The 15892-nt window shown below is 40.8% G+C and overlaps 1 protein-coding gene and 1 pseudogene across 2 annotated transcripts; one reads left to right on the forward strand and one right to left on the reverse strand.

Annotated features, from left to right (window-relative positions):
• The first annotated feature begins 1283 nt into the window (after positions 1-1283).
• On the forward strand, positions 1284-10660 carry IL36G (interleukin 36 gamma). 2 transcript variants are annotated; one of them, XM_063713565.1, is made up of 6 exons: positions 1284-2442; positions 2841-3033; positions 3576-3649; positions 4175-4279; positions 4972-5111; positions 9826-10660. In XM_063713565.1, exons 3-6 carry the CDS (start codon positions 3595-3597, stop codon positions 10033-10035), a joined length of 510 nt encoding a protein of 169 aa, XP_063569635.1. In that variant the 5' UTR covers positions 1284-2442; positions 2841-3033; positions 3576-3594; the 3' UTR covers positions 10036-10660. The 2 variants fall into 2 exon arrangements, with proteins under 2 accessions (XP_063569635.1, XP_054403916.1); XM_054547941.1 differs by having other exon boundaries at positions 1284-3033; positions 3576-3658.
• Positions 5320-6403, reverse strand: LOC112132062 (non-histone chromosomal protein HMG-17-like; annotated as a pseudogene).
• Positions 10661-15892: the final 5232 nt, after the last annotated feature.

A 15892-nucleotide genomic window follows, 5' to 3' on the forward strand; every position in this document is an offset into this window, starting at 1 on the left:
GATGGGCTTGGGCTCTGTGGAGGAGCAGAGGCTTTCGGCCATGTCCATGCACATCATTCCATCTACATTGGGTAAAGGCTTTACCACAGAGCCTATGCCAAGAGCTTCCTTGGCATTTTCCCAAGTCTACTAGAGTACAAATGGCCCCACACTGGTCTCTGTGGTTCATGGTACACACCATGTTGCCCCACCAGTTTAATTGAGATGAATGCCAACTTCTTTCCAGTGGCAATCTTCAGGCCAGGTTGCCAGCCTGCTTGTAGATAGCCCTTGATAGGTAATAGGCCACATGGCTTTGGTCCTCTTTGAAGGCCCCAAGGAGGACTTATGACTCCAGCAGAGAGCTCTGGATTTGGAGTCTGGAGTTATAGATTCTAAGTTTAATTCTACTACTAAGGTGATTTTTTTATGGTTGGCAAAGATGGGGGCTGAATAACCTTTACTGCTCCATGGCTCCCTGTGCTTTGTTACGATTGTGTGCCTGGTTTCACGAAAAAGGTGTTGTAGAGATTCTAGAGATTGTAGTGGTGGTCAGTAATCAAGTTCTTTTTCCCTACCTGCATTTCACTGATATTCCCTCAACTTAATAAGGTAATGAGCATGTTAAGTGAACAAACTAGTAGCAGGGCTTATTACCAAATGAATGTAGATTGACAGTGTCATAGAGCTTGGAAATTAGAATCTGGACTGTGTTTTCTTAAAATCATTTTCATATCTAGGGAATTTGGCCTTGTCAGTACTTATGGTAATTAAATTCAAGCCACACTTAATGATAAGCATTGTCATTGTTCTCCATGATAATAAATCATTGATAGTAAATAAAACAATCAATGATAATAAATAAAATATAGCAACGCTATGTTCTTTACTTTTTATAACCAGAATTAATATTGATGGTTTTCTCAAGTACAGCCAGGGTATCATGTAATTATAACATCCATCCCTTCCACTTTAAGATAAACGTTCGGGGCCATTTCTTCAGTAGATGTGCTCTTTGCTCTTTACTGATCAACCCCAGTGATTCAGTTCTCCCTTTTTATCATCATCACTCCTACTCCCTCCAATTTCTCTGATACTTATTCACACTAACAGTTAAACTAGGGACTTCAGAATGGATGCTGAGTGCTGGGAATTCTAGGAAGGGCTGGGTTCTCTGAGTGCTTGGAAGCTATTGAAGGGTCAGGACCAAGTGGAATGAGGGCTGAGGCTGAAGAGGACACATGTCACCCTCTTATATAGTTTTTGCAACCTTCATCTGGGCATGGGAAGTTCTAGCTGTACCCACAGGCTTTTGAACCAAAGAAAATTCAGCTGTTAGAGTTGTGTCCTGTGGGTCCTCTGAGCATCCTCTTCTCGACCCCTCCCCTCCACCTTCATGCTCCAAGCATTGACCAGACTGTACTCTCTTTTCAGAGGTCTGAGCATCAATTTGGCAGAGAACGCCTCACCTCCGACTCATTATCTGGAGATAAGTCCTACAAAAGCGCTCCTTTGAGACCTAGGTTCTTTTGTTCCCTTTTGTTTCCTTCCTGTAGTTGTTACTATCCGAGATACCACAGCAATCCCTTAATCTTCTTTGGCCTTCCAACACACGTGTATCTAGTTTCTTTTATTCAATTCCCTTTGTTTGCAATTCCTAGCATGGATTCTGCTTTCAGAGGGATCCCAATTGGAAATTCAGGCTTAAGGGATTTAGGGGGTCAAATGATGGGAATTTTGGATGCTGTTTTGTGGTGAACATCCCAAGAAAGGAGTTATGTTGACTGATGTGTAATGGAGGGGGTCTTTAACAGGGCAGAGGAGACTCAAGTGAGGTGGCACTGGCTCAGGTTGACTTTGAACAAAAGTGCACCTGACATTACCACACTCTTTCCTAGGGTCACAGAAACACTGGAAGCCAAACGTGATAGAACTGGGGCCATGGCAGGAAAGGATCGTGTTCTTCCAAGGCCAGAAAGGAGATGAGGGTGAAAAGTAAGAGACGTTGAGTCAGGAGACTCTTTGCAGGGCTGGGAAGAGGGGTTCATGGATGAGCTCATCTGGAAGGTTCTGTCTCATTCTTTGTGCTTTTCTTCCTTATAGACGGGTAAACCTGAAGGTGTTAGTGCTTCAAGTCTGTCTCCTAAAACTCACTTCACTCTAGTAGTTAACTTATACCTCAGTAAATTTTTAGGCTTGGCTACAGCAGATAGGATGGGGTGTATAAACAAGTTATAAAAATAACTATTACCACTGATCAGGAACCTAGGGCAGAGGGTGGGGGATAAGCTGGCATCTGGGGCTCAGATTTGGGAGAAATCACTGCCCACCTCTTTACTTCCTTAGGCGGTTCTGGAGTCCACTGCATTTTGAGGGTACCTGAGACCAGGATTGCCTCAGTTAAAAGACCAGTCTGCATAGCCCCTGTGGCTCCCCATGTGGATGGAGCTGAAAGAGTGTTAGGTAGGGGAGCTCTACTGCCTGGCTTTCCATTCAGGTGTGGCCTTAGGTGGGGTAGTTGAGAAATGCCATAGGGACCTTGCCTGAGACGTGTGGCTAATTTTGCTCTTACAGGATGCCTTTATCCTGACTGCAGAGGGCAAGGCTCCTAGACCCAGGAGATGGAGTCCCTGACATGAGAGTGCCTGGCATTTCCAGTTCTAGCTCCAGAATGACATGACAGGAGAGCTGAACTCTGGGGAACTCCCTTAGTTTCCCCTTTATGAGAAACCTAGGATCTGTCATCAACCTCATTTCCTTGTGGTTGATTTTGTGCAGGTTGGCTCAACACTTATTTCTCAGGGAGCCCGGACAGGTGATACTTGTGCTAATTCTGTGATTTCTTCCTCCGAGCCTCACAGGATCTTCTGGTAGGAGGAGTTGGTTTTCTTTCATGTCATACGTTTCTCATGCCCCACCCAGGAAGCTGGGGCCTCCCTCTCTGCTCATCCAGATAAATGATCCAGGCTCCGTTAGAGCCCATCACTGACCTTGGAAGCTGCTGGAGCCACGATTCAGTCCCCTGGACTGTAGATAAAGGCCCTTTCTTGCCAGGTATAGTCAACAGCTGGAAAGCCTCTTCTCCCTCCCTCTGGAGCCTTTCCTCTCATCTGTGCTTTGGGGCTTAATGAAGGGAAGGGCCACATCAGGCTGGCTCTGTGCCTTGTCCTATGTGGGGCTGCTTCTTACTGGGGAGTTGCTGGGATCCTGGCAGAGTGGCCCTGGCATGGGACCCTCCCCTGCTCCTAGGCAAAAACAATGCTGATGAAGGGGTGGAGGCTTCAGAGAAGAGGAGGCAGGGCATCAGGTGCCTGTGGGTTATTTAAGGTCAAATTTTATGGCTGGCCTTCGAACTCCTAGGGGAGACACTATCATACTATCTGGATCTCCAGGTGGAGGAAAATTCTACCTGCTCTCCCTTTGCTGATGCTTCCTTCAAGTTTTGTCCCAGATGTGGCTCAGAACTTCTGATCAGAGCTTCGTGTCAGGCCAGGTTTCCCAGCTCCCTGTCTAGAAGGAGGGCCTGAGGAGCTAGTGTCCTGGAAGGTCTTGGAAACATCTCCTGTGGTTCATCTCTTCTATGTCTGCCTTCACAGGTGCTGAGACAACCACACTATGAGAGGCACTCCAGGAGACTCTGCCGGTGGAGGAAAGGCTGTCTATCAATCAAGTGAATCAAGTGCTTTTGGGATGGGGCTCTGGAGGCTTAGGACCTCTGCATTCACACTATCTCCTGTGGAAGCCCCAGCCTTCTCTGCTCTTCTCTGTGCACTGCCCTTCCCACCTGGTGCTGCCCACCTACCACTGGGCCCTGGGCTTCTTGAGGGTGGGAGCTATTGCTTAGTCACTGCTCCAGCTCCAGTCCCCAGCACCGGGCCAAGCACAGAATAGGCACAAAAGAGGGTAGCTGGACCTTGGCACAGAGGTTCTGTGAGACTGCTCATTGCCCTCTGTCTTGATAGTTTGCCCTCTTAAACCAGTGACTTCCCTTGGTAGCCCTTGCCTTCCTCACCAGAGCTCACAACTTCACTAGAAAGAAAGCTGGGCTGATGGGTGATGTGAGTGCTGTCAGTTTGGGGATGCAAACCCCACACCTTCCTTACAAAATGGCCTGGGTTAGATACTTTTCTCCTGGGTCTAGTAAAGCAGTCTTGATTATAATATTTCTTCATTTTTTTCTCTATCCCAAAATCAGTGTATAAACCTATTACTGGGACTATTAATGATTTGAATCAGCAAGTGTGGACCCTTCAGGGTCAGATCCTTGTGGCAGTTCCACGAAGTGACAGTGTGATCCCAGGTGAGTGGTCACCCTGTGCCTTCCCCACTGTTTGCACTGCTGTGGCTGGGAAGCTGGCACCAGCCTTTTGTAAAAGTGTGACTTCACAATGGGGCCCACCTGGAGTGGGGAGAATTTCACACCTAATTGGGAAGAGAAGTCAGGGAGAACTTTGTGTTCCACTAAGATGAAGAAGCCAGAGATGGTGGAGGAGCCTCCAAGGAAATAGGAAAGCTGCTGTCAGTCATCTGAAGACCTGTCTTATGGAAGACTAGTGGCTTGTTCTGCTTGACTTCAACGTGTCCTAAAATGACTAAATGGGTGAATACCACAGAAAGGCAGGTTTCAGCATCACATTGGGAAAAACTTGCAAAAAGGACCAAGCTCTCCAAGAATCAGAGGGGCTGCTTGATGTAGGAGCTCCCCATCTCCACGTGCTCAGGCAGAGGTGTGAGAATCTCAAGAGCATACTCTGCTGTCTGCTTAGCTCTCTGTGTTTGCTCATTTACTAGGGCAGTGATTGGCACATGGTATGAATGAATGAATGAATGAATGAATGAATGAATATGGGGGTTGGCCATTTGGTGGGTCTAGTTGGGATTACACTCTTCAGCTCTCTTCCAGATCCACTTGAGGATACTGCCTTGCTAAATCAAATAATCTTTTCTGACTTCAAAAGGAAACTGATACCATCTCTCCTCTTATCTTTACAGTCACTGTCACTGTTATCACATGCAAGTATCCAGAGGCTCTTGAGCAAGGCAGAGGGGATCCCATTTATTTGGGAATCCAGAATCCAGAAATGTGTTTGTATTGTGAGAAGGTTGGAGGACAGCCCACGTTGCAGCTAAAAGTGAGTAACTAAGAAAAATATTAAAAAAGCCTTTCCTTTTAGAAGTGTTTGGTTGAATACCTAATTTTAGAATTAAAAAAGAAATAGTCTCATCTTCCTACGCATATTTATTCCCAGCCTCTTTTAAGTTATGTGCATGCAATACACTTTCCTTTTTATCCTGGCTGTCAGTAGTTAAGGTCCTTGTTTTGCTTTTTTTTTTTTTTTTCCCAAGCCAAACTGTATCCAGCTTTATTAAAGATACTTTCCATAAACAGTCATGGTATTTCAGGCAGGATATGGGCAGATAATCGTTAAGAGTATACAGCAAACTTCAAACTCCCTTCTTCAATGGACTACCAAAAATCAGAAAGCCACTATAAAACTCAATGAAGTCTTCATCTGATGCTTTGAACAGGGAAAGTTTAGAGTGAGGGTTGACATTTCACATTTAGCATGTTGTTTAAACTTTTCACAAGCCAACTCTGACTTTCAGGAAGTGAAATGAAAATGGTAGAATTTATCTGAAGATCCACGATCTAGAAACAGAACCACTGCTCTTTTGACAGGTGCCATCTCAGTAACATCACTGGAAAATCCAGAGTGCCTGACATACTGGTAACCAATGATTGAGGGTCAGGTCCCAACCGATGTCTGGGCTTAAAGGAGTTACATCTATGCTGAAGATGGAAAGGGAGAAGAGGACATAAAAATGAATTTGTTTTCCATGTCACAAGGCTTTTGTGCCAAGGTGGCCATGTGTGTCAAAGTCAGAGAATCCCTCCTCCTGGGTGCCAAGAGGAACTCTCTTAAAACTAGAAGGGAAAGGTGTTTTCCCCACATCGATCCAGCTTCGGAGACATTCTATTAGTGACATATGCCCCTTCCCCCAAAAACAACAATGATGTGTTCTGTGTGCTAACAACATAGCTTAAAAAGAAAAGTAAAACAAGATTCTGCATTTTCATAAAACTTAATAAAAAATAGTATTTCAAACTGTACAGTCACCAGAAGTACACAGTTATCAAAAATGCACACACTACACTTGACACCTGCAGCACCTTCAGCTTTCTGTGCCTTCCCTGTTTTGGCATCTCCATTTTCTGCAGGGTTATTCCCCTCCTTGCCAGCATCAGCTTTTCCCTTTTTCCCTTTGTGTACCTTCTCTCCCTTGTTTGCAGGGGCATTTTTAGGCTTGGCCTCTGCATTTGGAGGAGCAGGTTTAGCAGACAACTTTGTGGGTCTTCTCTGAGGTTCGTCCTTCACCTTGGCTTATCTCCTTTAGCATCCCCTTCAGCCTTTCTCTTGGGCATGGTGGTGGCAACCCCGGCGGGATATAGGCACTGGGTGTGGGATGCAGCAGTGTGTGGGTTTTGGTCAGTCTGGGGGCTGTTCTCGCCTCTTCACACTGCTCTGTCTTTCTTAACCTTTGATATATTCTTGGCCATCATTTCTTCAAGTATATTCTCATCCTTATTTTCCTTTTGGAATTCCTATTCATCCATCATTGAAAGTTACGGATCTCACTTCAATATCTCACGATATCTCATCTAATTTTTTATACTTTCTATCCCTTCATTGCTTTTTAAAATTTTGGTGTTGCGTCTGGAAGAATTTCTTGCTTTGCTCTGCCAGCTCATGGTTACATTTTCCGTGTTGTCTCTTCTGGAAATCATCCTTTTATAGCATTTCCTGAAATTTCAATCTTTACTGTTTTAATTCCCAAGCTTTCTGGTTTGTTATTCTTTTATTTTTAAATGACTGTTTGTCCTTGTTCCACAAACTTCAGTTTAATTCAGTTTGATTTAACTCAATCTAATTCAATTAAGCACATGTATGGGCAGTTCCTGGCCTCCAGCACTGCGCAGATGCTTGAGATATAGCTGTGCACAGAATGGCAAAGAACCCTGACCACGTGGGGCTTGGATTCTAGTCAAAGGAGAGAAATGGCAAACAATAAATGTAATAGTAGGTAAATTTGTGCTATGTTAGAGGTCTTTACCTCTCCTAGAAAAATAAAAATGGTTACAGCAGGATAGATAGACCAGCAGTACCAGGAACACAGGTGGGGTCAGGCTGCAGTGGTAAATAGTGCAATAGGCATCATTGCCTAGGTGAGATGTTAACAGGGAGTAGAAAGAGCTAGGGAAGTTAGTTAGCAGGTGTCTAGTGAGGGCATGTCCCAGGACCAGTGAGGACCGGTGTGCAGGAGTGAACTGAGGAATGAGTCCAGAGAGATAAAGGCAGACATGAAAGGATTGTCCTTTGCAAGGACTCAGCCTCGAAATCTGAGTGAAATGGGAAATATTAGAATGTTTTGAACAGAGGAATGGTGTGAAGGGGCTTAGATCTAAAAAGGATCTCTCTGGATGCTTGTTGATCTTAGACTGTGGCAGGCAAAGGTGGAAGTCCTTCAGGAGAGTTTGAGGTGATCTAGGTGTGATTTGATGGGCCAGGAGATAGCAGCAGAGGTGGGGAGAAGTGAGTCAGATTCTGGTAGCATTTTAAGTGGAGGAAACAGGATTGTGAGTGTGATCAATAAGGTCAGGACTGAGAATGACATTTTCTACTTTGTCCTGTCAGCTAAGTCACCCTTACATTGTGCGTTTGTTCTCAGATGGGGACTAAGAATTGACCATTGTGTTTGGCAATGTGTGGGTCTTTGGGGACCTTGGCAGGAGCAGTGTTGGTGCTGTAGTGGGGGCAAAAGCCTGGATGGAGTAAGTTTAAAGGGAGGAATTACAAGAAAGGAATCAGAGACAGCAGATATGGACAGCGATTGCAGGAAGTTTTCTGCAAAGTGGAACTGGCGGCGGTGGTGGGTAAGCAAAGTAGTTATTTTGTTTAAGATGGTAGAAATGACAGCAAATATGCTGATGGGAATGACTAAGAAGAGCAAGCAAAATTGATAGAGGACAAGAGAGCAGGGAGAACGACTAGAGGGATGTCCTTAAGTTACAAGTGCAGATAGGACCTTTCACCCAGTCCTCCTCAAGCAGGGAGGTGCAGATATGGGTGCCATGTGCTGGGAGCCCATGTTATGGTGTGGTTTGTACAAGTTGTCTTCTAATTACTTCAATTTTCTCAGTGGGTAGGAAGTTGAAGGTGATGATGGAGGAGGTATGGGAGTTTCAAAGGAGGAAGCATTCTTCCATTTATTAAGCAGCAAATCTCTATTGAGTAGAATGCTGGGGGCTTTCCTCTGTGTTGAGGAATACAGTGATGAACAAGTCTAACAGTCATTCTGGGATTGATGAATAAATATGCTAAGTTTATATAGCAGTTGGTACTAATGAAGAAAATAACTCAAGAATGTGATTGCAATGAGTAGGAGGGAGGATTCCAAACCAATTTTGGTTGGGATGGAATGTTCAGTAAAGCTCTCCCCAAGGAGGAGACCCAGGTGATGAGGAGGAGCCGGCCTTGGGAAGATGTGGGGCTGGTGTGACATGGAGGGAGAGTAAGTGCCAGGACCCTGGGTGGGAACAGCTTGGTGTCTTGGAAGGCAAAGAAGACAGGTGTGGTGGGGGCAGAATGAGCATGCAGAAGAGTGTTAAGAAGGCAGGGCAGCAGGCAGGACGGAACTGGGTGGCGTAGACCCTATGGGCTTTGCCAAGGAGTTTCACTGTAGTAACAATAGAATATCATGCAAAAGGGTATCATAATCTTATTTATTTACTTCAGTTTAAAGTTCGTTTACCTGCCTTGTGGAGAATGATTATTAGAGAATAGAGTAGGTTCAAGGAGAACATTTAGAAGGTCACCCTAATTGTCCAGGTGAGAGAGTGATGGCCTGGATTGGGGTTGACGCTGTGTGTGGAGTGCAAGAAGTGACTCGATTCAGGAAATATTTTGGTATTTTGGAAATAGGGTCCACAGGCCTTGCTCCTGGGTTAGATGTTAGGGGATCAAAAAAAAAAAAAAAAAAAAAAGAAATGTCAAGAATGACTCCTAGGTTTCTGGCCACCCAAAGAATCAGGTTAACTGGAAGCCATTAATTGAGTAAAGGAATCCTGTGGGAGAAGAACTTCCCACTCAGGGTGGAATGTGGCTGAATTACAGATCATTTCTGTGTCTCTCTTGAGATCTTGAACACTTGCAATTTACTTAGAAATACTTATTTTACCTAAATATTACAATGCACGTACATACAAATATATAGACATACAGAATATAGTTCCATATACAATATAGAAGGCATTTTCTGATTGCTCTATTTATCTTCTTCCTTTGATACAAATCTTTTGATTTGTTAGACTCTCTTGTGTCTTTTTCATTGGTATTTATCTTTCTCATATATGTGGCAATTAGTCAGAAATTCATACCCTAACCTGGCTGTTCTTTGTCACGCCAGTGGTTCTTGCAGGGTAGTGACTCTCACTGTTGTGGTATTGGTAAGGGAGGTAATTTCCAATTTCTTCCTTTTCCTAAGGGTCCCCTCAGCCTCTTGTGTGAGGAGTTCTAACTTGTTTTTCAAGTGTGGCTGCTTGTTCATTAAACTCTCCCTTGTAAACTTCCTACACCATCTCTGGATTTGAGGGTGGGGGCTTGGAAGGTAAAATTTCATGTATGTTTACTCTGCTGCTCCTTCAAAATGTGTGTTTCTCTAGGCCTGCTGTAATAGATGGATAAGGTTTTCTGGAACTTTGGAACATTTATTGAATTATTATGAATAACCTTGAATATCTCAAATAGCTTCTGTTTCTCCTAATGGGTACTTGTTCTGACATTTCAGGAGCAGAAGATCATGGATCTGTATGGCCAACCTGAGCCCGTGAAACCCTTCCTTTTCTACCGTGTCAAGACTGGTAGGACCTCCACCCTTGAGTCTGTGGCCTTCCCAGACTGGTTCATTGCCTCCTCCAAGAGAGACCAGCCCATCATCCTGACTTCAGAACTTGGGAAGTCATACAACACTGCCTTTGAATTAAATATAAATGACTGAACTCAGCCTAGAGGTGGCAGCTTGGTCTTTGTCTTAAAGTTTCTGGTTCCCAATGTGTTTTCATCTACATTTTCTTTGTGTCATTTTCATGCTGGTGCTGAGATAGGAGCAAGGCTGCTGTTATCATCTTATTTTATAATGAAGAAGAAGCAATTATTTCATAGCAACTGAAGAACAGAATGTGGGCTCAGAAGCAGGAGAGTTGGGTGGTATAAGGCTCTCCTCTCAAGCTGGTGCTGTGTAGGCCACAAGGCATCTGCATGAGTGACTTTAAGACTCAAAGACCAAACACTGAGCTTTCTTCTAGGGGTGGGTATGAAGATGCTTCAGAGCTCATGCGTCTTACCCACGATGGCATGACTAGCACGGAGCTGATCTCTGTTTCTGTTTTGCTTTATTTCCTTTTGGGATATCATCCATAGTCTTTATATGTTGCCAATATACCTCATTGTGTGTAATAGAACCTTCTTAGCATTAAGACCTTGTAAACAAAAATAATTTTTGTGTTAAGTTAAATCATTTTTGCCCTAATTGTAATGTGTGCTCTTAAAGTTAAATAAACTTTGTATATTTATATAATAACAAAGCTAAAACTGATATAAAATAAAGAAAGAGTAAACTGAAATTAGCAAGAGTAGTTGAATAAAGCCACTGCAGTGGGTAAACCTGGGATTGGGGCTTAGCTGGGGACAAAAGGGCCTTCCTTGGTGGATAGTGATGGGGTGGGGGTGAGAAATTCGATATGTAACAGGGCTCTGCTATTTGGCTCCTTTCTTTATGGTTGAATGGCCTTGGTTTTTCCCTGCTTCCTCTAGTCTTTTCCTTTTAGACCATCTCACCATTTACATACTTTTTTCAAAAACTTCAGTAAAGGTGTCTTTTTCTTCTTCTTGGAAGAGAAAGCCTTGCTTTCCCAAAAGCCACCTTTAGAAGATATATTCTGACGAAATTAAATAACTGACTGATATAGTTTGCATGTTTGTCCTCGTCCAAATCTCATGTTGAAATGTAATCCCCAGTGTTGAAGGGGGAGCCTGGTGGGAGGTGTTTGGGTCACTTGTGGCTTGATGCTGTCCTCACCATAGTGAGTGGGTTCTCACAAGATCTGTTTGTTTAAAAGTGTGTGGCACCTCCACCCTCACTCTCTCTGTTGCTCCTGCTTTTGCCATGTGACGTACCTGCTCCCCCTTCACCCTCTGCCATGATTGGAAGCTTCCTGAGGCCTCCCTAGACGCCAAGCAGATACCAATACCAAGCTTCCTGTAAAGCCCACCGAACAGGACTGTGAGCTAATTAAACCTCTTTTTTTAATAAATTACCCAGTCTTGGGTATTTCTTTACAGCCATGTAAGAACGACCTAACACACTCACTGTGGGTATAATTGTAGAAATATATACCTCAGATCTGATTCTGTATATAATAGATTTCTTCATTTTTACTCTAACACTGAAAATGCAGAACATTCTGTTTGCTTAAGTACATTCTTCAAAATAGTATAGCAACTTATTTTTTTTTCTACTTTGGGCAATCAGACTGCATCCACTACTAACAATTACAATAAGCAATCGGCAAGCATGGATTTAATGTGATACCTCTTTATTCTTTAACTTTTTCTTTTTGGGGGGTTATTTTTAATTAAACATTTAAAAATAATTTTTAAAGCTCAATTTTTACGTATCTTTTTAAACTGACAGATAACAGTGTATGTTTTTATTGGGTACCACATGATATTTTGAAGTACATATACATTTGTGGAATGGTTAAATCTAGCTAATTAGCAAATGTACTACCTCACGTGGTTATCATTTCTTGTGGTGAGAGCACATAACATCCACTCTCTACATTTTTTGAGAGACTATATCATCATTTACTATAGTCTCCTTGCTGTAAAATAGGTCTCTTGAAATTTATTCCTCCTACATAACTGTAATTATGTAGCCCTCGGCTAACATCCCCCCATCCCTCCTCCTGCCTAACTACACTAGCCTCTGGTAACTACCATTCTACTCTCTACCTCCATGAGATCAACTTTTTAAAAAACTTCTCATATGAGTGAGATCATGTGATATTTGTCTTTCTGTGCCTGGCTTGTTTCATTTAGCATCATGTTCTCCAGGTTCATCCATGTCATCACAACTGGTGGGATTTCAATCCCTTTTTATGGCTAAATAGTATTCCATTATGTGTATGTACCACATTTTCTTTATCTACTCATCTGTTGATGGACACTTAGGTTGACTCAATATCTTGGCTATTGTGAATGGTGCTACAATAAACATGGGAGTGCAGATATCTCTTTGACATAAAGATTTGAATTCCTTTGCATAGTGTGATTGCTGGATTATATGGTAGTTCTATTTTTAATTTTCTGAGCTTCTATAATGTTTTTCAGAGTGGCTGCACTAACTTAAATGCCCCCCAAGGGTGTATAAGAGCTCCCTTTTCTCCACATCCTTGACAGCACTTATCTTTTGTCTTTTTGATAATGGCCATTCTAACTAGGGGGAAGTGATATGCCATTGTGATTTTGACTTGCATTTCTCTGATTAGGAATATTGAGCATTTTCTCATATACCTATTGGTCATTTGTGTGTCTTTTTTTGTGAAATGTCTATTCAGGTATTTTGCCTGTTTTACAAACAGGTTATTTATTTATTATTATTATTATTATTATTTGCAACTGAGTTGTTTAAGTCCGCTATGCATTTTTGATATCTACCCCTTGTCAGATGTATAGTTTGCAAATATTTTCTCCCATTCTGTAAGTTGCCTCTTCACTCTGTTGATTGTTTCCTTTTCTGTATAGAAGCTCTCTTGTCTGATATAGTCACATTTGTTTATTTCTGATTTTGTTTTTTGCCTTTGATTTTGAGCTCTTATCCAAAAAATCCTTGCTCAGACAATGTTTCTCCTATGTTTTCTTCTAGTAGTTTCATAGTTTCAAGTCTTACATTTAAGGATTTAATCCATCTTAATTTTTGTATATGGTGAGAGATAAGAGTGAAATTTGATTTTTCTGCGTGTGGATATCCAATTTTTCTAACATCATTTATTTATTATTTTTTATAATAATAATGAAAATTATAGTATTTACTATAATGACTTTTAATACTCTAAGGTACATGTGTGTGTCTGTGTTTTAATATTTTACAAATTGTCACAAAGGCACTCAACCCCATAGAAGATGTAATATTTTTTAGTGAAAAGCAATTTTTATAGTCTTGACAAAAATCATTTAAAATTCTGTCACAAAGCAAATTAATTTTCTATTTCATGAATTAAAAATGAAAAGAGACTTACAAAAAGCTTTATTTGTTTTAAATCATGTTTCCCTTCTTTTTTGGGGACAAAACAATATCTACTTTAATTAGGTAAATCTTCCTCAGACTTTGATCTTGTATTATAGCATATATCATAATCTTAGCCACTATGTTTAGAGATTGTTTTTTAAATTAAGTATGTAATAATGCCCACACCTTTATTAACCCTGTTTAGCTGCATTAGTTATGATGATGCTAAAGTCTCTCATATTTTATTTTTTCTTGATGTCATTTCATCAAACCATTAAGACTCATGATTAAAATACAATAAATATATAATAGAGGCATATGTTTATTTAACACAAAGCTTGTTGTTAGTATCATGTTCACAGTGGTGGGAGCCATGACTAATTCATCAGTGTCCCCAGTGCCTTGGCAGTAGGTCTTCACCATTAAATCTCATGTTGTAGAATTACTTTATCACTTGCTTTAAAAAGTGTCATTTGCTTAATAATTTGCTTAGAGTAATGTTTGCTATTAGTGTATAAAAATGCTACTGTTTTTTCAGCAGAGACTTGGGACCAACTCAAATGTCCATCAGTGTTAGACTGGATAAAGAAAATGTGGCACATATACACCATGGAATACTATGCAGCCACAAAAAGAATGAGTTCATGTCCTTTGCAGGGACATGGATGAAGCTGGAAACCATTATTCTCAGCAAACTAACACAGGAACAGAAAAGCAAACACCACATGTTCTCACTCATAAGTGGGAGTTGAACAATGAGAACACATAGACACAGGGAGGGGAACATCACACACTGGGGCCTGTCAGGGGATGGGGGGTAAAGGGAGGGAGAGCATTAGGACAAATACCTAATATGGGGCTTAAAACCTAGATGATGGGTTGATAAGTGTGGCAAACCACCAAGGCACATGTGCGTAACAAATCTGCACGTGTATCCCAGAACTTAAAGTTAAAAAAAAATGCTACTGTTTTTTGAACGTTGATTTTGTAACCTGCAACTTTATTGAATTAGTTTATTAGATCTAACAGTTTTTTTCCATGTTTAAGATTTTTAATGTATAAGAGCATGTCAAAAGCAAACATGGACAATTTAACTTTCTCCTTTCCAATTTGGATGCCCTTTATTTCTTTCTTTTGTCTGGCTCTGGCTAGGACTTCCAGTACTATGTTGAATAGAAGTGGTGAAAGTGGGCGTTCTTTTTTTCTTCCAAATCTCAGAATAAAAGCTTCAAACTTTTCCCCATTCAGTATGATGTTAGCCGTGGGTTTGTTGTATATGGCCTTTCTTATGTTCAGACACATTCCTTCTATACCTAATCCATTGAGAGTTTTTATCATGAAGAGATGTTGAATTTTGTCAAGTGTTTTTTTCTGCATCTTTTGAAATGATTATATATTTTTTCTTTCATTTTGTTAACATGGTATATTATATTTATTGATTTGTGTGTATTGAACCATCATTGCATACCTGGGATGATTGGCTATGGTGAATAATCTTTTTAATGTGCTATTTGAGTTTGGTTTGCTAGTAGTTTGTTATGGAATTTTGCATCTATGTTTTTTAGGGATATTGGTCTGTAGTTTTTTGGTGGTCTTCTGGTCTGGGTTTGGCATCAGGATGATGCTGGCCTTATGGAATGAGTTTGAAAGAATTCTATTCTCTTCAACTTTGTGAAATAGTGTGAAAAGGCTTGGTGCTAGTTCTTCACTAAATGCTTGATAAAACTAAGGAATGAAGCCATCAGGCCCTGGGGTTTTTTTTGATGGAAGACTTTTAAACTACGAATTACATCTCCTTTCCTATTGATCTGTTCAGTCTTTTTATTTCTTCATATTTCAATAGTGGTAGGTTTTATGTGTCCAGGAATTTATCTATTTCTTCAAGGTTTTCCAATTTGTTGGCATATAATTGTTCATAATAGTCTCTATGATTCTTTGTATTTCAGTGGTATCAGCTTTAACATCTCCCTTTTCATCTCTGATTTTATTTATTTGAATATTCTCTTTTTTTCTTAGTCTAGCTTACAGTTTGTTTATTTTATTTATCTTTTTAAAAATCAGCTCTTCATTTTGTTGATCTTTTTTAGTCTCTATTTTATTGATTTATGCTCTGATTTTTATTATTTTTTCTTCTACTAATTTTAGGTTTAGTTTTTTCTTGTTTTTCTAGTTCCTTGAGATGCAACATTACGTTGTTTATTTTAGATCTTTCTTTTTAAATATAGGTGTTTATCACTATAAACATTCCTCTTAGGACTGCTAATGCTGTATTCCATAAGTTTTGGTATATTGTTTCCATTTTCATTTTTCTCAAGACATTTAAAAATTTTCCTTTAAATTTCTTTATTGGCCCATTGGTTGTTCAGTAACATGTTGTTTAATTTCCACGTATTTGCAAATTTTACCAGGTTTCTCCTGTTAATTCTTTCTAGTTTTATACTACTGTGGTCAGAGAAGATATGCAACATGATTTCAATCTTTTTAAATATGTTAATACTTGTTTTGTGGCCTAACATATATTCTATTCTGAAGAATGTTCCATGTGCAATTGAAAAGAATGTGTATT

This window comes from Pongo abelii, chromosome 12, assembly GCF_028885655.2.
Source record: "Pongo abelii isolate AG06213 chromosome 12, NHGRI_mPonAbe1-v2.0_pri, whole genome shotgun sequence".
Taxonomy (NCBI): domain Eukaryota; kingdom Metazoa; phylum Chordata; class Mammalia; order Primates; family Hominidae; genus Pongo; species Pongo abelii.